Source organism: Martes martes (genome assembly GCF_963455335.1).
Source record: "Martes martes genome assembly, chromosome: 3".
Classification (NCBI taxonomy): domain Eukaryota; kingdom Metazoa; phylum Chordata; class Mammalia; order Carnivora; family Mustelidae; genus Martes; species Martes martes.
Window position 1 is genome coordinate 62,132,469 of NC_137890.1, and position 27,314 is coordinate 62,159,782.

At 40.3% G+C, this 27,314-nt stretch overlaps 1 protein-coding gene across 1 annotated transcript in view; it reads left to right on the forward strand.

Moving 5' to 3' along the window:
- Window positions 1-27,314, forward strand: part of LOC308340231 (phosphatidylinositol 3,4,5-trisphosphate 3-phosphatase TPTE2-like) — a gene marked incomplete at both ends in the record, with an annotated part of 171,615 nt that overhangs the window by 132,584 nt on the left and 11,717 nt on the right. The window contains 3 exons of the mRNA XM_080799391.1: window positions 22,800-22,861; window positions 24,208-24,288; window positions 26,335-26,440. Of these exons, the coding sequence (XP_080655517.1) occupies window positions 22,800-22,861; window positions 24,208-24,288; window positions 26,335-26,440 (249 nt within the window). The remainder of the gene's footprint in view (window positions 1-22,799; window positions 22,862-24,207; window positions 24,289-26,334; window positions 26,441-27,314) is intronic.

The window sequence follows — 27,314 nt, forward strand, 5'->3', positions numbered from 1 at the left end:
TATAGTTGGCTGCTCCCATGTTAGGGGCATAGATATTTAAGATTGTTAGGTCTTCTTGTTGGACAGACCCTTTGAGTAGGATATAGTGTCCTTCCTCATCTCTTATTATAGTCCTTGGCTTAAAATCTAATTGATCTGATATGAGCATTGCCACCCCCGCTTTCTTCTGATGTCCATTAGCATGGTACATTGTCTTCCACCCCCTCACTTTAAATCTGGAGGTGTCTTCGGGTCTAAAATGAGTTTCTTGTAGGCAGCATATGGATGGGTTTTGTTTTTTTTATCCATTCTGATACCCTGTGTCTTTTGATTGGGGCATTGAGCCCATTAACATTCAGGGTAACTATTGAGAGATAGGAATTTAGTGCCATTGTATTGCCTGTAAGGGGACTGTTCCTGTATATTGTCTCTGTTTCTTTCTGATCTACTAGTTTTAGGGTCTCTCTTTGCTTAGAGGACCCCTTTCAATATTTCCTGTAGAGCTGGTTTGGTGTTTGCAAATTCTTTCAGCTTTTGTTTGTCCTGGAAGCTCTTTATCTCTCCTTCTAGTTTCAATGATAGCCTAGCCGGATATAGTATTCTTGGCTGCCTGTTTTTCTCGTTTAGTGCTCTGAATATATCATGCCAGTTCTTTCTGGCTGGCCAGGTCTCTGTGGATAGGTCTGCTGCCAATCTAATGTTTTTACCCCTGTATGTTACAGACTTCTTTTCCCGGGCTGCTTTCAGGATTTTCTCTTTGTCTCTAAGACTTGTAAATTTTACTATCAGGTGACGAGGTGTGGACCTATTTTTATTGATTTTGAGGGGCGTTCTTAGTATCTCCTGGATTTTGATGTTTGTTCCCTTTGCCATATTAGGGAAATTCTCTCCAATAATTGTCTCCAATATACCTTCTGCGCTCCCCTCTCTCTTTCTTCTTCTTCTGGAATCCCAATTATTCTAATATTGTTTCATCTTATGGTGTCTCTTATCTCTCGAATTCTCTCCTCGTGGTCCAGTATTTGTTTGTCTCTCTTTTGCTCAGCTTCTTTATTCTCTGTCATTTGGTCTTCTATGTCACTTATTCTTTCTTCTGCCTCATTTATCCTAGCAGTGAGAGCTTCCATTTTTGATTGCACCTCATTAATAGCTTTTTTGATTTCAACTTGGTTAGATTTTAGTTCTTTTATTTCTCCAGAAGGGGCTTTTATCTCTCCGGTGAGGGTTTCTCTAGTATCTTCTATGCCTTTTTTGAGCCCAGCTAGAACCTTGAGAATCATCATTCTGAACTCTAGATCTGTCATATTACCAATGTCAGTATTGATTAGGTCCCCAGCCTTTGGTACTGCCTCTTGTTCTTTTTTTTGTGGTGAGTTTTTCCACCTTGTCATTTTGTCCAGATAAGATTTGCTTTCTCCTCCTCTAGAATTCCGCTGTTCTTGGTGAGTGAAGTTGGCCTTGGCTGGGTTTCTTGTTGATCTTCTGGGGGAGGGGCCTGTTGTAGTGATTCTCAAGTGTGTTTGCCGCAGGCGGAATTGCACCGCCCTTGCGGGGGGCCGGGCTAAGTAATCTGCTCGGGTTTGCTTTTGGGAGCTTTTATTCCCTGAGCGCTTTCCGTAGAGTTCTGGAGGACGGGAATGAAGATGGCGGCGTCCCAATCTCCGGCCCGGAGGAGCCGAGAGCTTGGGGTTCCGCTCCTCAGTGCGCCCTCAGAGAAAAGCACCCTACCGCCCGCCTCCCTGGCCTGCGGTTGCGCCTAGAGGAATGCAGTCAATTGCTGGCACTTGGAGAAAAGCGCCCAGTCGCTTCCATCTCTGTGGCCTCTGGCCCTGCTCCGAGCCCCCCCAGCCCGCGACCGGCACAAGGTAATCCCGGGCTGAGAGCTCACTCCTCGGCTTTGTCACTGTAGCCGGCTTCCCCGCTCTAATACCTGTGAGCTCTGCGGCACTCAGACACCCCCTATCCTTCTGTGACCCCACGGGACCTGGGGTTACGCTGACCCTGCCTGGGCTTCCCCCCGGTTTAGCCTCCGGAGCAATGTCCCTCCATGGAGCAGACTTTTAAAAGTCCCGATTTTGTGCTCCATTGCTCCGATGCTTGCCGGGAGCCGGCCCCTCCCCCCGGGGTCTATCTTCCCGTCGCCTTGGATTCACTTCTCCACAGGTCCTACCTTTCAGAAAGTGATTGATTTTCTGTTTCTAGAATTGTTGCTCTTCTTCTCTTCGATTTCCCGTTGGATTTGTAGGTGTTCACAATGGTTAGATAAGCTATCTAGCTGATCTCCTGCTACCCAATGTCATCTCAGCCTGCTACTGCTCTGCCATCTTGACTCCTCCTCTATATGTAGCATTTTTAATAATTATTTAGTTCAAAGTGTTTTCTAATTTCCATTGTGCTTATTTCTTTGACCTATGTATTAAGTGGAAGTATACTTTCTTATTTTTAAACATCTAAGTATTTTGTAATTATCTTTTAGGAGTTGATTTCTGGTTGCATTGCAGAGAATATATTACCCATTTTTTAGTTTAGTTCTTAGAAATTTCCTTATACTTGCATTCTGGTCCACAATTTGGTCAATTTGGTCAAATCTTTTCTGTGCACTTGAAAGTGTATTAGGCATTGTTGTCAACAGTACTCTGTAGCTGTTAGGTCATTTGTTAATTGTTTTAATTCAAATCTTCTGTATACTTACTGACATTTTATTTTCGTTTGATTGAAATTTTACAATATAATTCCTTCCTCCTCCGCCTTCACCATTAGCTTAGAAGTCAAATATTATTTTGATATTCCTGTAGCAATTATGCTGAAGATTTCAATTTGCATCTCCGTTTAGCTATTGGGTTTTTTAATGTTGGCTTTGTATTTAGCAATCTACCCGAACTCTCACTAATTTTAGGCTTTAGCCTGTAGATTTACTTGGATTTTTCTTATCTGCAAGTAAGGAAATTTTGTTTCTTCTGTTTTTATCCCTATACATTTTGTTACTTTTTCTTACTGCACTAAGCCCTATAGTACAGTGTTAAATAGGAACAGTGAATAATGGACATTTTATTTAGTTCCTGGCTTTAAAGGGAGTGCCAGCAACATTTCAACATTAATATGATGTACAGGTTTCCTGCTATCTGAAAGAGTGTTCCTGTGAAAATTTTTGCAAACCAAAATAATGTGAAATAAAGAAGTAATTACCATTAATTTATACAGAAAATTTTTAGAGCATTCCTAGAGCCAAGAAAATAACCCATCTTAGCATTTTCTGGTATCTTAGGACATATCTTGCTAATGGATGCACAAAATAAATCAGGATGAACCACAGATGCTCACAGACAGAGTTCAAAGCTACAATGGCTTGACGCTAGATGCTAAGTGTCATTCCCAGGGAAGGAGTTTAGCAGTATCACTCTCACTGCTCAGAGTGTGTGCAGCCTCCATAAGTACTCACTGCAAAATAAGTGCTGAACAGTATTTTTGCTTTTTTCCTTTTTTTCATAAAAGTGAAAATCCTCTTCAGACAGCTTTCACTTAGGAAAAACAGGTGCTAACATGGGTTTTTCATGAAAGTGAAGTGGCATAATGTTGAAAAAATGGAAGATACTTACACCTGGTAGGTATTTTGGTAGATTCCCTTTCTTCAAGTTAAAAAGGCTTCCAGGGTGCCTGGGTGGCTCAGTGAATTAAGCATCCAACTCTTGATTTCAGTTCAGGTCATGATCTCAGGTTTACGAGATCGAGCCCCTGTGTCAGGCTTTATGCTGGGTGTGGAGTCGGCTTGAGATTCTCTCTCCCTCCCTCTACATCCCACTAACCTGTGCCTTCTTTCTCTCTAAAAAAAATAAGTAAGTAAAAGTAAAAAAGGAAGTTTCCTAGTTTTGCTTGGCTCTTAAAACTATGAATATATACTGAATTTTAGTAAATGTTTTTTTCTGCCTTTTTTGAAATGATTACAAGGTATATCTCTCTTAATCTGTAAATATGACATATTATATTAGTATAGATTTCTGACATAAGATTATTCTTGCATTATAAATGGAACATGGTATTGATATATATTTTTTCTACTGCTGGATTCCCTTTGTAAATAAGTCTTAACATCTATGTTCCTAAGTGACATTGGTATAAAATTATCTTTTATTATATTTTTGCAATTTGGGAATCTATTATATCAGTGTTAGTAAATGAGTTGTAAGTTTTTTTTTATCATTATCTAAAAGGATTTATAAATGATAGGAATTATTTCTTTCTTATAGATTTGGTAAAAATGTCATCTTATTCTTTTGGAGGGAGGTGGTAAGAAAGACTAGATATAATTTTTAATGCAATGTTGTTTTATTCAGGTTTTCCCTTTTTGAGTCAATTTTTTAAATTGATACTTTCATTTAAGTTTTTAAGGCTTATTTTAGAGAGCTAGCGAGAGCACAGAGTTGGTGAAGGGAGAGGCAGAAGGAGATGGAGAGAGAATCTCCAATGGACTTCTCACTGAGCAAGGAGCCCAAACTGGGACTTGATCTTACAACCCTGAGACAGTGACCTGTGCCAAAATCAAGAATTATATGCTCCACTGGCTGAGCCACCCAGGTGCCCCCATCTTCTTTTACATTTTTAAAACAGTTGATTTATTAAAGTTATCGTCACAGCGTTTTTGAATTTCTACCATACAATAATTTTGACCCCTGTTTTATTTCTAATATTTGTCTCCCCTCTCCTTTTCTAAAAATCAGGGGTTTTTTGTTTGTCCATTTTGTTTTAAAGATTCCATTTGTTTGCTTGACAGAGAGAGAGAGTGAGAGAGTACAAGCAGGGTGAATGGCAGAGGGAGAGGGAGAAACAGGCTCTCTGCTGAGCAGGGAATGCAATATGGGGCTGATCCCAGGACCCTGAAATCGAGACCTGAGTCAAAAGCAAACATTTAACCAACTAAGTCATCCAGGCACCACTACAAATCAGTTTTATAAGAGATTTCTGTCTCAGTTTTTTTAAGAAACAAACAAACAAACAAACAAACGTGGTATTTGATGTTACCAATCATGTCTCTTTCGTTTTGTGTTTCATTTCTGCTTCAATATTTATTTCAAAATTTTTTACTTGATTTTAGTGTATTCATTTCTTTTACTTTCTTGAATTGAAAACCTGGCTAATTAAATTTTAATCTGGGGGGCACCTGGGTGGCTCAGTTGGTAGACATCTGCCTTTGGCTTAGATCATGATCTTGGAGTCCTGGGATGGAGCCCTGAGCCCGATCCCTGCTCATCAGGGAGCCTTCTCCCTCTCCCTCTGCCCCTCTCCCCACATTTGTGTGCTCACGTGCTCATGCTCTCTCTCTCTCTCTCTCTCTCTCTCTCTCTCTCTCTCAAATTAATGAATAAAACCCTAAACTTTTCAAAAACTCTTTAACCATATGACCTATGGATTTGAAGTCTGTGTCTTTTCCTGTTAATACTGCTTTAGCTGACTTCCAGTTGTTTTATAGATACTGCTTTTGTTTTTAGTTTTGAATAATTCATGATTGTACTAATTCTCTTAAAAATTACTCTCCTAAAAATCTTCTGGTTTCTAAATGCAAAGATAATACAGAAGTGGTTCTTAAACATCTGGATTATTTAAAAATTATTTATTTTTAAATCTCTAGTTAGCTATGTTTTTATTATTGATTTTTGTATTTGTTCAGAGATTGTGATCTGGAATCAAATTGTGGTCCAGGGACTTGCAAAATCTTCATACTCACCTCAGAACTGCTAAATTAGAATCCACACTTTAATAAGATGCTCAGACAACCTGTCATTTAAGTTTGAGCGCCAATCTAGATGATTGCTCAGTAATGGCTTAGAGTGTTTTTCCCCTTTAATTGGTTTTCTGTCTGGTTTATCTAAAGCTTTGCTTCCCCCTGGGGACTGACTTAACCATTTTTCTTCCAACTTGGAGAAAAGAACAAGGCAAGCTTTTAACATTTTTGGCTACCTGAAAGCTCACGTTTAGGAAAGTTTGGTCCCTTTCTCCTTTTACCTAGAGGAGGGTGGGGGGGAAGCCAAGGGCAATCATTGGGGTTGCACTTTTCTCTCACTTTAGCCAGCATGGCCAAAATCAGCCAGGCAAACCAGCAAGCCAGTTCATATAGGGTTGCCTCTATTTGTTTTTATTTCCACAGGTAACTTTTCCCTCTCACAACAGCCGCTGAGCTGCTGTTTCACATTGCTGGTTACTCCATATCTACCCAAGATGTATCATGCCCATATTTCTTCATCCTTCCTTTTCCCAGACAATGTTTTGTCATATTTCAGTGAGTCAGTCATTGTAGTGAATCCCACTTCTGCCACCAACTGTGTCAGGGATCCCTCAGACCCATCCCGGGTCCAGTAATTCTCCAGAGGACTCACAGGACTCAGCATATAATCCTATTCATGATTGCGATTTATTATTAAATGGATACAAAGGAAAATTAGCAAAAGGAAAAGGTACATGGGGCAAAGTCCAGAAGAAACCAGGCACAAGCTTCCAAGTGTCCTCTTCAGTGGAGTCACCAAGGATGTGATTAATTCCTTCAGCAGTGAGTTGTGGCAACATGGGTGAAATGTTTCCTACCAGGGAAACTCCTTAGAGACCGTGTGTCCAGGGTTTTTATTGGAGGTTGGTTAGTAGATATCTTCTACCTAGGATGCACTGAAATTCCATGTTCCCAGGAGAAAGCAGGTGTTCAGAAGAAAACCATATTGTTTGCATAAATACTTCTAGGTCCAGTGAGCCAGTCTTATCAGGTAATGGTGTAGGAATCCTCCCCAAATCCAATTTTCTAGATACTGGCCAAGGCCAGACTTCCAGACAGGCCTCTAGAAGGCAGTCTCAGGCCAGCTCTGTTAACTTCTGCACAATAATATTGGGTCTTTGGAATTTGTTGAGAATTTGTGGTGTAACATGTGATCCATTTGAAACGATAATGAGAAATCTCATACCTAGAACATAATGTATGTTCTCTAATTTTCAGATGCAGAGAAATCTATCCATCAAATCAATCTTGTGAATTTTATTATTCAAATCTTTATATTTACTATTAATGTCAGAATTTGAGAGAAGTATATTAATAATTTCTCCCTTGATTTTTTAAAAGATGCTGGTTCCTTTTAATTCTACCAACTTTTCATTTTTATATTTTTTATATTTTGTGGAATATTGCTAGGGACACATGCAAATGCATGATTTTATATCATCTTAGTGGGTTATGAATCTTTCATAATTTTACATTCAAACTGCATCGTTGAAAATGTAATCTCAGCTCCATTTTCAATATATTTTTTATGTGTGACTACTGATATATTTGGACTTATTTATGGTATTCAGTTATGTATTTCATATTCACAACAATTTTTCTGTGATTCCTTTTATCCCTTTTCCTGCCTTCTATGGGTTCTTTCACCCTTTTCCCCCTATAATAGTTTCTTTTGAGATTTCTTGGCTTCAACTGTATTTACCAACTTGACTCCCTTCTCCATTTCTGATCCTCTGAGTTTTCCTTGCCTTTTTACTTTTGGATTGAGCCATGAAATCAAATGATTTTCTCTGTCATTTCCATGTGTTTTAGGTAGAGGCAGAGGTTTTCAATCTATCACTGATGCTTAAACCACAATCTTGACTTAGAAATAGCCTTTTTAAAAAACTTTCAATCAATTTATTAGATTTATTGCACTCTAATGAAAACAGTTCTCAGATTGAATATTTTCAGCATGCTTTTAAGGGTAAAGAAAGGCCTTCAAAATTTGCTATTTCTTAGAATAAATATTTTTCACTTACGAGAAAATAGTAGAAGAGTAACCATCCCGCCAAATTTACCAGATAAATAACAAAATATCTGAAATGAAGGGGGAAAAAAAGGCCAGTAAAGGAAACTCAAAATATAGCAATCTAGGTGCAGTGAAGAAATACTGAAAAAACAAGAGGAATAAAGTGGCCTGTGGGTGACTAGAAAAATCCCCCATCAGTGGGATGAAGGAGCTCAAGACCAAGATAGATACATTGATTTCATAAATTTATACATATCAACTTTGAAAAGATAAAAAGGAATAGTTTATGAAAGAAAGATTATGAAATGAAGTAAAAAAAGTAATAAACTTACAAATATTGTAGATCAGTGTTTCTCTAACTGTGCATATTCTTATGCAGTGGGTAATCGTGGAATAATTAGCATTAAACTCTGAATTTAAATCCTGGGACCATTACTAACCCATCTGGGTGAGTTACATGACCATCGCAAGTCTGTTTTCCCATCTATACAATGGGGATGGCAATTACCTATTTCAGAAGATTGTTATGAAACTAAAATGAGATAATACATATTAGAATGTATAACAGATCACCTGCACCTAGTAAACAGTGAATAAATGGTAGTTGTTATAATTATTAAAATGGAGCCTAGGGACATCCAGCACCAAAATCATTGATGCGGAAGAAGTGGCATTTATTTTTTTTTTTCAATTTTTTATTTATTTTCAGCATAACAGTATTCATTGTTTTTTCACCACACCCAGTGCTCCATGCAATCTGTGCCCTCCCTAATACCCACCACCTGGTTCCCCCACCCTCCCACCCCGCCCCTTCAAAACCCTCAGGTTGTTTTTCAGAGTCCATAGTCTCTCATGGTTCACCTCCCCTTCCAATTTCCCTCAACTCCCTTCTCCTCTCCATCTACCCTTGTCCTCTATATTATTTGTTATGCTCCACCAATAAGTGAAACCATATGATACTTGACTTTCTCTGTTTGACTTATTTCACTCAGCATAATATCTTCCAGTCCTGTCCATGTTGCTACAAAAGTTGGGTATTCGTCCTTTCTGATGGAGGCATAATACTCCATAGTGTATATGGACCACATCTTCCTTATCCATTCATCCGTTGAAGGGCATCTTTGTTCTTTCCACAGTTTGGCGACCGTGGCCATTGCTGCTATAAACATTGGGGTACAGATGGCCCTTCTTTTCACTACATCTGTATCTTTGGGGTAAATACCCAGCAGTGCAATTGCAGGGTCATAGGGAAGATCTATCAAAACAAAGAGGCAACCCACGGAATGGGAGAAGATATTTGCAAATGACAGTACAGATAAAAGGTTGATATCCAGGATCTATAAAGAACTCCTCAAACTCAACACACACAAAACAGATAATCATATTAAAAAATGGGCAGAAGATATGAACAGACACTTCTCCAATGAAGACATACAAATGGCTACCAGACACATGAAAAAATGTTCATCATCACTAGCCATCAGGGAGATTCAAATCAAAACCACATTGAGATACCACCTTACACCAGTTAGAATGGCCAAAATTAGCAAGACAGGAAACAACGTGTGTTGGAGAGGATGTGGAGAAAGGGGAACCCTCTTACACTGTTGGTGGGAATGCAAACTGGTGCAGCCACTTTGGAGAACAGTGTGGAGATTCCTCAAGAAGTGGCATTTACAAGAGTGGGTTAGGGATTCGAGAGAATTGGCTGTGAAAGGACAGAGAGATTAGCTGTTTGGGCATTTGGGCTGATAGTGTTTTTTATAAGACAAGGTGAAGGGGCCTGAATATAGTTATTTACCCTGGGGAGGGAGTCAGAGGAGGAAGTGGTTAAAGATACAGAGAAGTGGGGACTGATAGGTCAAGACACTAAATCAGAAGCGGATGGGACCCAGAGACCAACTGGAGGGTTTTGCTGAATTAAGAGGAGAAACTCCTCCATTTGCAATGACATGAATGGAGGTAGAAAGTATTACGCTAAGCGAAATAAGTCAGAGAAAAACAAATGCCTTATGATTTCACACATATGAGGAATTTAAGGGGAAAAAAAAAACAACCAAATAAGCCAAGGGGGCGGGGGTGGGGGTGGGGAGAAGGCAAACCAAGAAACAGACTTAACTATAGAGAACAAACTGTTACCAAAGGGAGGTGGGTGAGGGGCAGGGTGAAATAGGGGATGGGGACTGAGGAGTGCACTTGTTGTGATGAGCACTGGGTGATGTGTGGAAGTGTGGAATCACTACATCGCTCACCTGAAACTAATACTACACTGCATGTTAACGAACTGGACTTTAAATAAAAAGAGGAGGAACTCCTTATAAGTGAGATTCATGGAAAGACAGTAAGGATAGATGTCGTTGTAGGAAGCTTATGGTAGAGACTCCGGGAGGCAACAAGGTAAGGGAGGTCTTGAAGAAAGAAAGACACAAACTGAGAGACTATGGGAAGGTGGTTGGGGTTGGAGACTTAAGGAATATTGGGAAAATTTCAGCCAGATTCTGAGGGAACCAGGAAAAACTGACAACAGATAGAGAGAGGTGTCTTGGCCACATTGAGGGCCCAGTTTAAGTGTTAGACTGTTCTTTTATGCTACCAATATGAAAAGTTGTGGGATTTTTCTCTAGCAGTTCTCAGCATCACCAGTGTCTCTACATTTCTGGTGTAGGGACAGAGGAAGTTGGTGCTTGAACTGACGCAGTGTTAGACTTTTACAGAGTAGGTAAAGCGAAAGGGGCCAGAAACATGAAAGACAATGTTATTGGCAATGATTTTTTGGTACTGGTAGAACCAATAGTGAAATTATCCACCATGCACCTAGGTGGATGAGACAATGAAATAAAAATGAGAAAAAGGAGTGGTCATGGGACTGGATGTCTTGATAGATTGAAAGGCCAGATATTCATTCATTCATGCATTTAACACCAGGTACTGAGTAATGCAGGGTATGTGACAGTGTACAAAACACACAGGGGCACTGCTCCCATGGAGACCAGAGGCTCCTGTTTACAAAGAAAAAACGTGTTAGTTGGTGATTCATGCAATAGAAAAAAAGAGGATAAGAAGAATATGAAGTGGGGGGAGAGGTTGCTAATTTGACATGTATGTAAATGGTCAAGGAAGTCTTACCAATAAAATGACATTTGAGCAGGTGTCATACAAGGAGTACCATGAGAATACAGGTATACAGAAAGTATGAAGTCTATCATGAGAATATCAAAGAAATACGTGAAATCTACCAGAACTTAGAGAAGTCATGCTTGGCCTGAGTAGTAAAGGCCTTTCTTCATCTCTGTGTATGTAATCAGTCCTTTTAAATGTATCTGCATTAATATTTTGCCTGAATTAGCCCCAAAGTTAATGGCTGTCAGTGTGAGAAATATACCACCTCCTGGTTTTCAAAGGAGGAGATGAAATCAGTGCTATGTTACAGCATCTTCATGTTCTTCACCATAGAGCATATTCAATGATGTTGAGCTATCTCCTTAGTAAATTTATTCATTCAGGAATTTTAAGCTTTCTAGGATGTAAGTCCACTGGACCAAAGGACTAGAATTAACTGAGAACTTTGATACATTCGTTAGCTCTCTTTTACAGATGTCTTTTACCAACCAATGTTTAGACTTTTTTTCTGTTTGAAAGATTTAAAAAAAAAAAAAGTTGAAAAGTTCCGGTTATCAAAACACAATAATTAAAAGCACAGGCTTTGAAATAAAATATCTGGGTTCAAATCCCAACTATGGTATTAAATAATTGTGTGTCATTGCATGAATCACTTAAAATCTCCCTGCCTTTAATTTCTAGTATCTAAAATTTGTTGACGACAGTACCAAACACCTAATTATATTGTGGGGATTAAATGAATAGTGAAGAGTACCAGGAAAGAGGTTGTAATAGCCTAATAATAATGGCCATTATTATTATCCCTCAACCATATACTATCAATTTTTTTAAGATTTTATTTTTAAGTAATCTCTACATATAATGTGGGGCTTGAGCTCACAACCCTGAGATCAAGAGTTGTGTGCTCCACTGACTGAGCCAGCCAGGTGGCCCATATACTATCAGTTTTTAGTAGAAGACATATTTTTCTTAGTCTTTTTCTTTTCTTTTTTTTTCTTTTTTAGTTTTTGATGTAGTGTTCCAAGATTCATTATTTGCATAAAACACCTGGTGCTCCATGCAATACGTGCCCTCCTTAATACCCATCACCAGACTAACCCATCCCCCTTCCCCCCTCCCCTCTAAACTCTCAGTTTGTTTCTCGGAGTCTGTAGTCACTCATGGTTCATCTCCCCTTCCAATTTTCTCCTCTTCTTTTTTCTCTGCCTTCTCCTAATGTCCTCCATGCTATTACCTGTGTTCCACAAATAAGTGAAACCATATGATAATTGACTTTCTCTGCTTGACTTATTTCACTCAGCATAATCTCCTCCAGTCCCATCCATGTTGATACAAAAGTTGGATATTCTTCCTTCCTGATGGCTGAGTAATAGTCCATCGTATATATGGACCACATCTTTATCCATTCGTCTGCTGAAGAGCATCTCGGCTCTTTCTACAGTTTGGTGATTGTGGCCATTGGTGCTATGAACACTGGGGTACATATGGCCCTTCTTTTCACTACGTCTGTATCTTTGGGGTAAATACCAGTAGTGCAATTGCTGGGTCATAGGGTAGCTCTATTTTAACTTTTTGAGGAATCTCCACACTGTTTTCCAAAGTGACTTTACCAACTTGCATTCCCACCAGCAGTGTAAGAGGGTTCCCTTTCTCCAGAGCCTCTCCAACATTTGTCGTTTTCTAGTATGCAATGAGCTTGTTTTTATTTAAGTAATAGGAGGTGAATGTCTAAGCTTCTCTAGCTCCTTTGAAGTTATTTCAAGAGTGCTACAAAGTACATCTTTTGAGAAAATTAATTGTATCAAATGAGCATTGTATCAAACTGATAAAAAGGCAATTTTGGCCTGAATTTCTTGAGTAAGAAATTTTTAGATTTTTTAAATTTTAATTTAATTTTTTCAGTGCTCCAAAATTCATTGTTTATGCACCACACCCATGCTCCATGCAATATGTGCCCTCCATGATACCCACCACCAGGCTCATCCAACCCCACACCCCCCTCCCCTCCAAAACCCTCAGTTTGTTTCTCAGAGTCCACAAGTGTAGCCGATACACATTACATTAGTCTCAGGTGTACAACATACTGATTTCAGCAAAAGTGTACTTTATGCTATGTTGGCAAGTGTTGGCAGGAATGCGGTAAAAAAAGGAATACTTGTGCACTATTGGTGAGAACATAAGTTGGTGCATCCACTCTGGAAAACAGTATGCATGTTCCTCAAAAAGTTAAAAACTGAATTATCATATGATCCAGTAGTGCTGTTGCTGGGTATTCACCCAAAGAACAAATGTGGATTTGTTTACCACATGTGTAGCTACCATCTGTCACCATACAATGCTATTACCATACCATTGGCTATATTCCCTGTGCTGCACTCTTTGTGCTCTTTGACTTGTGCTCTTTGACTCTTTGACTTGTTCATCCTGTAAGTGGAAACCTGTACTTCCTACTCCCATTTCACCCATTTTGCCCCTTCCCTTACCCTTTCCTTTCTGGGAGCCATTATTTTGTTCTCTGTATTTATGAGTCTGCTTCTCCTTTATGTTCACTTATTTGTTTTTTAGATTCCATATATACATGAAATGATATGGTACTTGTCTTTCTCTGACTTATTTTACTAGAAATAATGTGCTCTAGATCCGTCCATGTTGTTGCAAATGGCAGGGTCTTCTTTTTTATGGCCGAGTAATATTACATTCTATGTATATACCCCCTCTTTTTCCATTTATCTATGGATGGACCCTTGAGTTGGTTCCATATCTTGGCTTTTGGAAATAATGCTGCGATAAACACAGAGGTGCAGATATATTTTCAAATTTTGTGTTCTGTGGGTAAATACCCAGCAACAGTATTACTGGATCATACGATAATTCAGGTTTTAACTTTTTGAGGAATGCATACTGTTTTTCAGAGTGGATGAACCAACTTATGTTTTCACCAATAGTGCACAAGTATTCCTTTTTTCCCATATTCTTGCCAACACTTGTTATTTCTTTTCGTTTTTTTTTTATTCTAGCCATTCTGACAGGTGTAAGGTGATATCTCGTTGCAGTTTTGATAGCATCTCCTTGATGATTAGTGATGTTGAGCATCTTCTCATTTGTCTCTTGGCCATCTGTATGTTGTCTTGGAAAGAATGTCTATTCAGGTCCTCTGCTCGTTGTTTCATTGGATTGTTTGGGGTTTCTTGGTGTTGAGTTGTATAAGTTCTTAATATATTTTGGATATTAACTCCTTATCAGATACATCATTTGCAAATATCTTCTCCTATTCAGTAGGTTGCCTTTTCAATTTGTTAGTGGTTTCCTTCACTATGGAAAAGGTTTTTACTTTGGCTTAGTCCCAATAGTTTATTTTTCTTTTGTTTCCCTTGCCTAGGAGACAGATGTAGAAAAATATTGCTAAGGGCAATGTCAAAGGGCTTACTGCGTAAGTTTTCTCCTAGGAATTTTATGGTTTCAGGTCTCACATTTTGGTCTTTAATCCGTTCTGAGTTTATTTTTGTGTATGGTATAAGTGGTCCAGTTTCATTCTTTTGCCTATAGCTGTGCAATTTTCCCAGCACCATTTATTGAAGGGACTGCCTTTTCCCCATTGTATAATTTTTACCTCCATTGTCATTAATTAATGGACCCAATAAGCGTGGGTTTATTTCTGGACTCTCTAATCTGTTCTGTTGATCTATATGTCTACTTTTGTACCAGTACCATACTATCTTGATTACTACAGCTTTGTAGTGTATCTTGAAATCTGAGATGGTGATACCTCAAGCTTTTTTCTTTCTCAATATTGCTTTGACTATTCAAGGTCTTTTGGTTCCATACATATTTTAGAATTCTTTGTTCTCGTTCTGTGAAAATGTTGTTAGTACTGGATAGGGATTGCATTAAATCTGTAGGTCACTTTAGATACTATGGACATTTTAACGATATTAATTCTTCCAATCTATGAGTATAGAGTATCTTTCCATTTGTGGTGTCTTCAGTTTCTTTCATCAGTATTTTATAGTTTTCAGAGTATAGACCTTTCACCTCCGTGGTTAAGTTTATTCCTAGGTTTTTATTATTTTGGATGCAATTATAAATAAAATTGTTTTCTTAATTTTCTGCTACCTTATTATTAGTGTATTTAAACACAACTGATTTCTGTATATTAATTTTGTATCCCATGACATTACTGAATTTACTTATCAGTTCTAATAGTTTTTTAAAGATTTTATTTGTTTGTTTATTGAGAGAGAGAGAGAGAGAGAGATAGCACGAACACTTGCATGCTTTGGGGAAAGGAGCAGAGGGAGAGAGAGAATCTCAAGATGACTCTTCGCTAAGCATGGCACTCAATGCAGGGCTCTTTCTCACAACCCCAGACATTACCTGAGCCAAAATCAGGAGTTGGTTGCTTAACCAACTGAGCCACCCAGGCGCCCCAGTTCTAATAATTCGGAATCTTTGGGATTTTCTGTATATAATATCATGTCATCTGCAAATAATGACAGTTTTACTTCGTCCTTAGCCATTTGGATGCCTTTTATTTCTATTCTGTCTGATTGCTGTGGCTAGGTCTTCCAGTACTATGTTGAACAAAAGTGGCAAGAGCGGACATCCTTGTCTTGTTCCTATTAGGGGAAGAGCTCTCAGTTTTTTACCATTAAGTATGATGTCAACCATGGGTTGTTCACATATGGCCTTTATTACGTTGAGGAATGTTTCCTCTAAACCCACTTTGTTGAGAGTTTTTATCAGGAGTGAATGTTAGGTTTTGTCAAATGCTTTGTCTACATCTATTGAGATGATCATATGACTTTATTCTTTGTTGATGTTGATTGACTTACAAATATTGACCCATCCTTGCATCCCCAGAAAAATCCTGCTTGATTGTGGTGAATGATCCCTTTGATATGTTGTTGAATATGGTTTGCTAATATTTTGTTGAGGATCTTTGCATCTATGTTCATCAGGGATATTGGCCTGTGGCCTGTGGATTCCTTCCTTTTTTTCCCTTTCTTTCTTCCTTTCCTCCTTTCTTTCTCTCTTTCTTCTTTTCTTTCTTTCTTTCTTTCTTTCTTTTTTTTTTTTTTTTTGTAGTTCTGGTTTTGGTATGAGGGTAATGCTGTGGGTCCCAGAACACTCCATGCTGGGCTGTCTGGTAGGATGGACAAAACTGTAGTAGGTACTGGCCAGCGTGGCCCCTGGGCTCTCTGCGCAGAGGGCTTCCTGACAGAATGGCTGAATCTGAAATGAGTGCCATCCAGGGAGTCGCTGGGCTCTCCATGCAGAGGGTGCTTTGCAGAATGGCTGAAGCTGAAGTAGGTGCAGTTGGAGGGATCCTGGTGCTGTCCCAACAGACGGTGCCCTGATGGGGTGGCTGGAGCTGAGGAACAGGCTGGAGGATCCCCGGCACTCCATGTAGGGGCACCCTGCTTGGGTGGCTGGAGATAAGGTGGCATGCAGGCCAAGGGGTCCTGGGGTACTTTTCACAGGGGGCTCCCTAGCAGGCAACAAGTGAGTGTGCAGGCCAGGGCAGTCCTGGGGCTCTCCATGCAAAGGGTACCCTGAGAGGACAGTTGAAGCTGAGGTTGGAGCAAGTCAATATCCTGGGGTCTCCCTGCAGGGGTGCTCTGGCAGGTTGGCTGGAGCCAAAGCAGGTATGTATTGGGAGGTCCCAGAGTGCTCTGTGCTAACAGAGCCCTAGAAAACTGCCTGAAGCTGAAGTGGGGCAGGTCTAGTATGTTGCATGGTGCTTTGCACCTGTATCACCTTGGCACAACAGCCAGAGTTGTAGGGAGCACTAACCAGGTATGTCCTGGTGTACACAGCACTAGGGCTGCCTTGGTGGGATCGCTCTGGCTCAAGTGGACTGGTGACCCAGAACTCACTGAGATATCAGACAATCTAGGACACCTGGACTCTGCTCCTGTTCACAGTATCAACATGGAGGGGAAGCAGAAACCATGGTACTCACCAGCCTTTCTGACCCAGAGAGAGTTCCAGCTGTCACCTGCTGTTTGGCAAAGTTGTAGGACTTGATCTTATATACTAGTTTCTATTTTAAACTGACTTTTTGTCTGTGCCCCAGGGCAGATAAGTCTGCTTGTGGTCCCTCAGTACTGTCCTTCCCCAGTTTGTGGTGTTGGGGGTGGGGAGTCCCTTCAGAACCATGTCTCCCTCTCTCTTGCCATTCTCTGTCTGGTTTCTCTATGTGGTTTCTGCACCTGTAAATAGGCGTAGATTTGGTGTGTCCACAGAGGAGGTGAGTTTAAGATCTTCCTACGTCACCATCTTGGACTGGAACTCCCCTCTTTTCATTACATCTTAGGTGCCTTAAGCAACTCTAAGGGACACAAAGATGCACACACACACACACACACACACACACACGAATACACGCTACCACTCTGGTGTCAGGAAAATTACCTCAGTCTCTGCTTACAGATTCAAGAACTTGAACTATAATTTGTGCATTGTGGGGAGGATGGTAGGCATAGCTGAGAAAGAATTAAGTTTAAGGATTGCTGTAAAAGAGCATATAAACTTGCATTAAGATATCTTTGATGATGTGAAAGTTGCTTAAATCTGTAGTACCTCAGTTTCTCCTTCCTTAAGCAGGGTATTTACCTCACAAAATTGTTGTCAGGATTATATGAGGTCTGTAAAGTATTAACCAAGTGTTGGTTATAATTATGAAAGCCAGAACTATATTTCAGAACTATATTTTATTTAGAGATCCAAGACACTTCTGACTTCAGGATAACAAAAGGTCTCTTACAGACTTCCATCCAACCAACTTGGTGAATATTTTGATGTTCTCTATTCCTTTTATAAACACCCGGTGAGGGGCACCTGGGTGGCTCAGTGGGTTAAAGCCTCTGCCTTTGGCTCAGGTCATGATCCCAGGGTCCTGGGATCGAGCCCCTCATCGGGCTCTCTGCTCAGCAGGGAGCCTGCCTCTCCCTCTCTCTCTGTTTGCCTCTCTGCCGGCTTGTGATCTCTGTCTGTCAAATAAATAAATAAAATCTTTTAAAAAAACCACAACACACCCATGGCGTCCATTGGCATGATGAAAACCTGTAGCCAGTAAGCTTCAATTTAGTGTGCCTATGTGTTCCTGCTTCCACAGTGTCTGGCACTTCTACTTGTTATTACACTTACATCAAATAGTCAAATATTATGTAGATCTGTAAGATGTCAGAGTGAACGGAACATTACAATTTTATGAGCCCTCAGTTGAATGTTTCAAGAAGACTCAAAGAAGTTGAGTGATTAAAACCAAAACTGCAGCTGAATTAAATGCAAGGAAGACTAATAGAAACACTGGGAGAAAAATCACAGTAGTAAAATCTAAGAGGCTTCTTCACCTAGATTCCTCTAAAAAGAAAAAAAATTCTGAAGCTAGTAATTACAGATGATGCAGTGGTTTATACCATGGGCCTGGCCTTTCTAAGAAAGAACTCCAACCTGGAGACTCATACTTAAAAAGTTAAAACCTTTAATATCAGAAGTTTAGTGAATATGTGTACACTTATGTTTCTTTTAATTATTTTATTTTATTTTATTTATTTTATTATTTTTTGTGTGTGTGTTCCAAAATTCATTGTTTATGCACCTCACCCAGTGCTCCATGCAATACATGCCCTCCTTAATAACCATCACCAGGCTCACCCAATCCCCCACCCCTTTCCCCTCCAAAACCCTCAGTTTATTTCTCAGAGTCCACAGCCTCTCATGCCTTGTCTCCCCCTCCGGTTTCCCCCAACTCACTTCTCCTCTCCATCTCCCGATGTCCTCCTTGTTATTCCTTATGCTCCACAAGTAAGTGAAACCATATAATAATTGATCTCTCTGCTTGACTTATTTCACTCAGCATAATCTCCTCCAGTCCTGTCCATGTTGATACATAAGTTGGGCACTCATCCTTTCTTTTTTTTTTAAAGATTTTATTTAATTAATTAATTAATTATTTTATATATATATATATATATATATATATATATAATTTTTTTGTTAACATGTAATGTATTATTGGCCCCAGGGGTACAGGTCTGTGAATTGCCAGGTTCACAGCCAGGTTCACTTCACAGCACTCATCATAGCACTTACCTTCCCCAATGTCCATAACCCAACCACCCTCTCGCTACCCCCTACCCCCCAGCAACCCTCAGTTTGTTTTGTGAGATTAAGAGTCTCTTATGGTTTGTCTCCCTCCCGATCCCATCTTGTTTCATTTATTCCTTTCCTACTGCCCAAACTCCCCACGTTGCCTCTCAACTTCCTCATATCAGGGAGATCATATGATAATTGTCTTTCTCTGATTGACTTATTTTGCTAAGCGTAATACCCTCTGGTTCCATCCATGTCGTCGCAATTGGCAAGATTTCATTTCTTTTGATGGCTGCATAGTATTCCATTGTATATATACCACCTCTTCTTTATCCATTCATCTGTTGATGGACATCTAGGTTCTTTCCATAGTTTGGCTATTATGGACATTGCTGCTAAAAACATTCGGGTTCACATGCCTCTTTGGATCATTACATTTGTATCTTTAGGATAAATACCTAGTAGTGTGATTGCTCGGTCGTAGGGTAGCTCTGTTTTCAACTTTCTGAGGAACCTCCATGCTGTTTTCCAGAGTGGTTGCACCAGCTTGCATTCCCACCAACAGCGTAGGAGGGTTCCCCTTTCTCTGCATCCTTGCCAGCATCTGTCATTTCCTGACTTGTTAATTTTAGCCATTCTGACAGGTGTGAGGTGGTATCTCACTGTGGTTTTAATTTGTATTTCCCTGATGCCAAGTGATGTGGAGCACGTTTTCCTGTGTCTGTTGGCCATCTGGATGTCTTCTTTGCAGAAATGTCTGTTCATGTCCTCTGCCCATTTCTTGACTGGATTATATGTTCTTTGGCTGTTGAGTTTGATAAGTTCTTTATAGGTTTTGGATACTAGCCCTTCATCTGATATGTCGTTTGCAAATATCTTTTCCCATTCTGTCAGTTGTCTTTTGGTTTTGTGGACTGTTTCCTTTGCTGTGCAAAAGCTTTTGATCTTGATGAAGTCCCACTAGTTCATTTTTGCCCTTGCTTCCCTTGACTTTGGTGATGTTTCTAGGAAGAAATTGTTGTGGCTGAGGTCGAAGAGGTTGCTGCCTGTGTTCTCCTCAAGGATTTGGATGGGTTCCTTTCTCACATTGGGGTCCTTCATCCATTTTGAGTCTATTTTCGTATGTGGTGTATGGAAATGATCCAGTTTCATTTTTCTGCATGTGGCTGTCCAATTTTCTCAGCACCATTTGTTGAAGAGACTGTCCTTTTCCCACTGGACATTCTTTCCTGCTTTGTCAAGGATTAGTTGACCATAGAGTTGAGGGTCTGTTTCTGGGCTTTCTATTTTGTTCCATTGATCTATGTGTCTGTTTTTGTGCCAGTACCATACTGTCTTGATGATGACAGCTTTGTAATACAGCTTGAAGTCTGGAATTGGGATGCCACCAACTTTGGCTTTCTTTTCAACATTCCTCTGGCTATTCGAGGTCTTTTCTGGTTCCCTGTAAATTTTAGGATTATTTCTTCCATTTCTTTGAAAAAAATTGATGGGACTCTGATGGGGATTGCATTAAATGTGTAGATTACTTTAGGTAGCATAGACATTTTCACAATATTTGTTCTTCCAATCCATGAGCATGGAACATTTTTCTATTTCTTTGTGTCTTCCTCAGTTTCTTTCATGAGTACTTTATAGTTTTCTGAGTACAGATTCTTTGCCTCTTTGGTTAGGTTTATTCCTAGGTATCTTACAGTTTTGGGTGCAATTGTAAATGAGATTGACCCCTTAATTTCTCTTTCTTCTGTCTTGCTGTTGGTGTATAGAAATGCAACTGATTTGTGTGCATTGATTTTATGTCCTGACATTTTACTGAATTCCTGTACAAGTTCTAGCAGATTTGGAGCAGAGTCTTTGGGGATTTCCACATAAAGTATCATATCATCTGCAAAGAGTGGTAGTTTGACTATTTCTTTGCCAATTTGGATGCCTTTAATTTCTTTTTGTTGTCTGATTGCTGAGGCTAGGACTTCTAGTGCTATGTTGAATAGCAGTGGTGATAATGGACATCCCTTCCGTGTTCCTGACCTTAGCGGAAAAGCACTCATGTTTCTCCATCGAGAACGATATTTGCTGTGGGTTTTCCATAGATGGCTTTGACGATATTGAGGTATGTACCCTCTATGCCTACACTGTGAAGAGTTTTGGTCAAGAAAGTATGCTATACTTTGTCAAATGCTTTTTCAGCACCTATAAAAGTTGGGTATTCATCCTTTCTGATGACGCATTATATTCCTTTATATATACGAACCATATCTTCTTTATCCATTCGTCCGTTGAAGGGCATCTTGGTTCTTTCCACAGTTTGGCGACTGTGACCATTGCTGCTATGAACATTGGGGTACAGATGGCCCTTCTTTTCACTCCATCTGTATCTTTGGGGTAAATACCCAGCAGTGCAATTGCAGGTCATAGGGTAGCTCTATTTTTAATTTCTTCAGGAATCTCCACACTGTTTTCCAAATCCTTATGTTTTAAATTAAGATAAATGACTGAAGGTAAGTATGTATCTTTTTTATGCTTCCCTGCTGTACTTGACTTGATTGGATGATAGGATATGTACTGTGTCTGTGACTGTACACAGCCACAAGGACAGGGAATCTGCAAAAGTGTTTTTCAGATGGGAAAATACCAGTTATAGAGACCCAGGGATGGCCTCCAGACAGAACTGAAATGTTAACAGTCTTTACCACTGGGAGCAGGGTTGGTAATAGTCAGGATTTCCTTTAGCAAGAAGCCTTGCTAAAGGCTTTTTACCACAGCATGAGGTGGTAAAAAGTCTTCTTTGGAAGTACTTGGCTTAGAATGTTTTCCAAACTATGGGTTGTAAAATAAGTTTAGTTGTTCATTGAAAAAAAAAAAAAAGAATAGGAAGTAGTATATATCTAAAGTTAAAAGGGTAAGCTTGAAATTACACAAAGTAAGTTCAGCATACACTGGCTAAGACAAAAGCTACAGATAACTGTAGAAATAAAAGACACACTGTATTTTTTAAATCAAATTTTGTATAGCAGGGCAAAAATATAATTTAGAGTAAAACATAAATTTTGAGGATGAAATAACACGCAATCACGGGTTTGCTTTTAAATGCTAGAGGGAGTGCCTGGGTCACTCAGTTGCTTAAGTGTCTGACTCTTGATCTCAGCTCAGATCTTGATCTCAGGGTCATGGGTTCAAGCCCTCCACTGGGCTCTGTGCTGGGTGTGGAGCATACTTACAAAAAGTTTAAAAAGTGAAATGCTGTGGTAGAAGAGAGGAAGAAAAACATGGAAGGAAGGAAGAGGAGCGAACAAGGACAACAATATAATATACTCTGGGAAACAGATATATGGGGTTTGTTATACTGTTCTGTTTACCTTCATGTATGTTTCATAACACACTTAAAGACTCAAAAATAGAAAGAAAAAATGGGTGTTATAAATGCTATGTCATGTTTTGGGTTCTGATCACGTTTTGTCTTTTATAGGTACTTTTATTTATGTTAGTTGGAAAAACAGGGTGTGTAATTGGTTCTTAACTGGTAAGTAGCTCTTTAGCTCTAAGGTCCTAGAGGAGACCTCACTGGCTCTGCCTGTCACTGCAGTCCCCAGCAGCGGGGATTCAAGAACAGTATACACGTGCGCACGTGCCTTTGTGTACACAGGACAGAATTCTAGATACAACCTCAGAGCAAAGAAACAGCTTTGGCTATTCCTGAATTGAAATCTTTTGAACAAGCACTTTCAGAGGAAAAGAAAATCGATCCCAAATGAGCTCTTTGAATATTTCTGACAGCATCTTTATACCAAGTACTGCCATGAACAGGTTGTTCGTGGACTAACTTCTTTTCTTTTGCAGGAAGAACTGGAACGATGATTTGTGCCTACCTTATTGCCAGTGGAATATTTACAACTGCAGAGGTAGGAAAGATGTTACTACAGATGATCTTGTGCTGATTGAATTTGATAGTTCTGAAGCCTCACTGGTAGGATATTAAGATGGTTCTTTGAGTCATGGTACTTAATGAAGTTGTAATTAGAGATCCACTTATTAGAAAGCCTCGTTTTGATATGTCCTTGTGTATTTTTTTTTCCAAAATTTTCTTTACATTCTAGTTAGTTAATACACCATATTTCCTAGTTTAATTTGCACTGGTTAGTAACTGACCTAGGTGCCTCTTAGTCTGGGCCAGGCCTAGGGTGAGGTCAGTGAGAAACTCCCCTCAAGCACAAAATTTAAGGGAATGCCAAAATTTTCAGTAGTTTCAGTAATTTTCAGTAATCAAATGCAGTATGTTTTAAAATCAAGATTAATGGAAAAAAATCCATGATGTCTACAGTAATACCAACATTTTAAATAAAGGTAGGGTCTAATAGGGACAGGATTAAGGAGAGAGGGGGTAAAGTCAACCTGTCCAAGTGTAAAACAACTCCACAGTCAAAATGCCTCCTACAGCTCAGTTGCTCCCAGCCCCATTCTTATGCCCCTAGTTAGGGGACGGTCTCCTTCCTCACAAGAATAATATCAAGATTGGTTTGGTAGGTTCTCCAAAGGACCTCCAACATCCTTAGAAGCACTAGGTAGGTCAAAGGTACATTTTCCAACGCAGAACAAAATCTCTCCTTGATGTTATTAACCTCTCATAGTCAATATCTATGGGATCTATTGGAGGCTGGGCCCTCTGAAAATTTCTGCAGAGACAGGGTGGGCTATTTCCGGTTCTTAAAGTGGGGTTCTCAGTCTTATTTCTGCCATGATTGTGCTGAGAAATTCCCACTGAATGGACATGGCCAGCAGCTCTGCTCCCCACTTGGCCAGTAGTCTGAGAAGAGAAACTTCGTGTTGTCTCCAGTGCCCCACTCTCTGGTGCCACCATCTGCTTTATTCCTAATTTGAGACACACAGGTTAGGAAAATGGAGGCTCTTCCCCAGTGTTTTCCAAACGGGGTCCAATCTCTCAGGGAATTGTAAAGTCAACTTGTTGGGTTGTGACTAGCGTTTTTAAAAATAAAATGGACTAGATTCGAATAGAAAATATCAAAAGGTAAGTATTGTTTTGTGAAACTTTGGTTTCAGTTGTATGTGAGTGCGTGTTTGTGTAAAAAACCTTGATACGATTTTTTTTGTTGTTAACTTTAGTTTGAGTAACCTCTGCCTACAGGCTGCAGACTTGAGGAAATAATGTGCCCTTAGAACCTTTAAGAATGCCTTCCACAGGAAAAGAAGGTGCATGTGAGCCATGACTGTGTTGCCCCCTTTTCCGTAGGAGAGCCTTTATTATTTTGGAGAACGGCGAACAGATAAAAGCACCAGTACTAAATTTCAGGGAGTTGAAACCCCTTCTCAGGTAAGTTGTCATTCTTAAAGGGGGGGACCTTTGGGGGAGTTCAGCAGCCATTATTTGGTTTCGCTGCGCACTCTTTTCCTCTCGTGATCGGGCCGCTCCACTCTGGTGCCTGTGACAGGCCTGTATCCCTCCCAGGGCCAGAGAGCCATGTCTATGAGTAACCCCCCCCCCACACACACACACCCTGCCCTGGGGAATCCTGCTCTCCATTTAACATTGGTCACTGCTTACGGAGTTTAAGAATTGATTCCTTCCCAAAGTAGAAAGGTCCAATTTCTAGGATTCCAGACTCGAAGATTATGGAAAATCACTAGCCTTTGATTTCTCTCTGAGAGGAAATGAGTCTTTCACAAACCCCTACTTGGGCCATTCATCTCTTGCAGAACATCTCGTGTGTGTGTGTGTGTGTGTGTGTGTGTGTGTGTGTGTGTGAGAGGGGGAGAATCAAAGAAAGAGACAAGAGGGGGCGGCCGTATTTTGAAAGAAAAAGGGGAAATTAACATCTTACCAAACCTATTCTATTCCAGACACTGTTATACTTTGACAAATATTATCTCATTTAATACTCAGAAAATCCATGTGAAATATATGCAGTTACCCTATTTTATCCTTTCAACAATATTTTATGGTGAATAATTTCAAACATAAAAAGCTGAGACAATCCTATAATAAATCCCCTTGTAGTCCTCACACCACTTCAACCATCGTTTTATCATGTTGCATTCATTCCCTCCCCACTCTCCTAACATGCACATGCACACACACACACACACACACACACACACACACCCCTTCTCCACAGATCTCAGATGACTGTGGAGGAAATCCCAGTCATCGGGTCATTTTATCTCACAAGTATTTTAGTGTGGCATTCACATAGACTCTCGAGGGTAAAAATACCATAACACCATTGATCATATCTAAAAATATTATATCTTAAGGGGTACCTGGGTGGCTCAGTTCGATAAGAATCTAACTCTTAATTTCAGCTCAAGGTCATAATTTCGGGTCATGAGATCAAGCCCTGCAACGGGCTCTACATTCCATGGGGAAGTCTGCTTGAGATTCTCTCTCTCCCTCTACTTCCGCCCCTCTGCCCCTCTAAAACAAACAAATAAATCTTTAAAAAATAAAAATATCATACCTTGGGGCACCTGGGTGGCTCAGTGGGTTAAGGCCTCTGCCTTCAGCTCAGGTCATGGACCCGGGGTCTGGGATCGAGCCCTGCATCGGGCTCTCTGCTCAGCAGGGAACCTGCTTCCTTTCCTCTCTCTCTCTGCCTGCCTCTCTGCCTACTTGTGATCTCTGTCAAATGAATAAATAAAATCTTTAAAAAATATATACCTTAATGATACCTTAGTAATATCCAATTTCTGGGGCATGTGGGTGGCTCAGTCAGTTAAGTGTTTACCTTCAGCTTGGGTCATGACCCTGGGGCTCTCTGCTCATTGGGGAGTCTGCTTCTCCCTCTCCTTCTGCTCCTCTCCATGCTCTTGGTCTCTCTACTGCACACACTCTCTCTCAAATAAGTAAATAAAATCTTTAAAAAATACACTCAAGCTGGCCACAGGGACAAGAGCATATGTATCTTCGTTAGAGGTGTGTGGAGCTCAAGTCCTTTCGTGATTAGGAGCACAAATGTGTGCCAGAGCACAAACCTTCCTTGAACTTAGTCACAGTTAAGCCTCCACCCAGACTGAGCTTTTCCACAGTCGTATTAACTACGTCTTGGTGAAATGTTGTAGCTCTTTCCCTGGGTCTGGTTAGGTGTCCGTTCAGTCGAAAGTGGCCTATAGGAGCAACATGTGGCTCCCTTCTTGTTCCTTCCCCACAGCACAGAGTTCAGAATTTTTCTTCTAAGGGAGATACTCAGTCATGAGACAGCAAACATAAGCATGCCTAGTCATATAATGGCACTCAATAAATGTTTCTTTCATTAATGATTCTCCCTAAATTCTATGTAAAAATAAAAACAAAAACAAAATCAGGAATGCTGAGGATAGACTTTTCACCTCCACTTAAATTGAGTCTTCTGTTATTTTGCAGAATAGATACGTTGGATACTTTTCCAACGTGAAAAGTACCTACAATATGACTCTCCCGCCAAGAAGAACGCTTAAGATTCAAAAAATCGTCATTCATTCAATTCATGGTATGTGTTTTGTGGGTCATTGACGAGTTGGCCAGGAGGGCAATGTTCTGACTCTGGAGGCGTGGGATGGTTGCTCCCATGTGTGTACCAACAATCCCAACTCATGGCTGTCCTTTTATGCATCCTCACATGTAACCCCTCCCAGTGGAAGAGCCCAGAAGCCCTTAGATGTCCTCTCTTCACCAGTTTGTGGGGGCTCCATCCCCTTCTTTTTTCTATTCTCACTGCTGCCTTGGCTTCAGCCCAGGGTGGGCTTTTAAGAATAGGACCTCTGATGGAGAAGAGAGGAAGGGCTCACGAGCCCTGGAGACCACCTCTCCCTCATGTCCACCTCTAGTTCAGGGTTCATCTGGCAGCCCTGTATCATTTGCTCACATGAGCCTTTCAGAAACCTTCTTTTCCCTCTCATCATCCTGGTCTCTCTCTCTCCCCTCCCTCCTGCACCCTTAGTCCCCTCATCCCCAGCAACTCGAGATGTCTTGATATGTCTTAAATACACAAAGGTGTCTTCAATACCCAAACAACAAAGGAAATTTGTTGCCACAAATTCTCTTTTAGAAATAACTACCAAGTGCCTGCTTTGGGCAAGCCCCCTGCTAGTGTTTCTCTGCCCTCAAGAAGGAGAGGAATGCGTGCGCATGGATATAAAGAGCTGACCACAGTGTTGGGGCACACACAGACTTGACCCTGCCAGCTGAGGGTCAAGGTCAAGGATAGCTTCCTAAGGAGCACCACCCAGGTCTTCCTTACTGGAATCTACGGAAACACAGAAAGGGGGTTGGGAGAAACCTGGGCTCGGGGCGGTGGTGGGGAGGGGGGGCGTCTTTCAGCCTCCTAGCTTCTATTAGTTATTACCAGGAGTAAAAATCCTGAC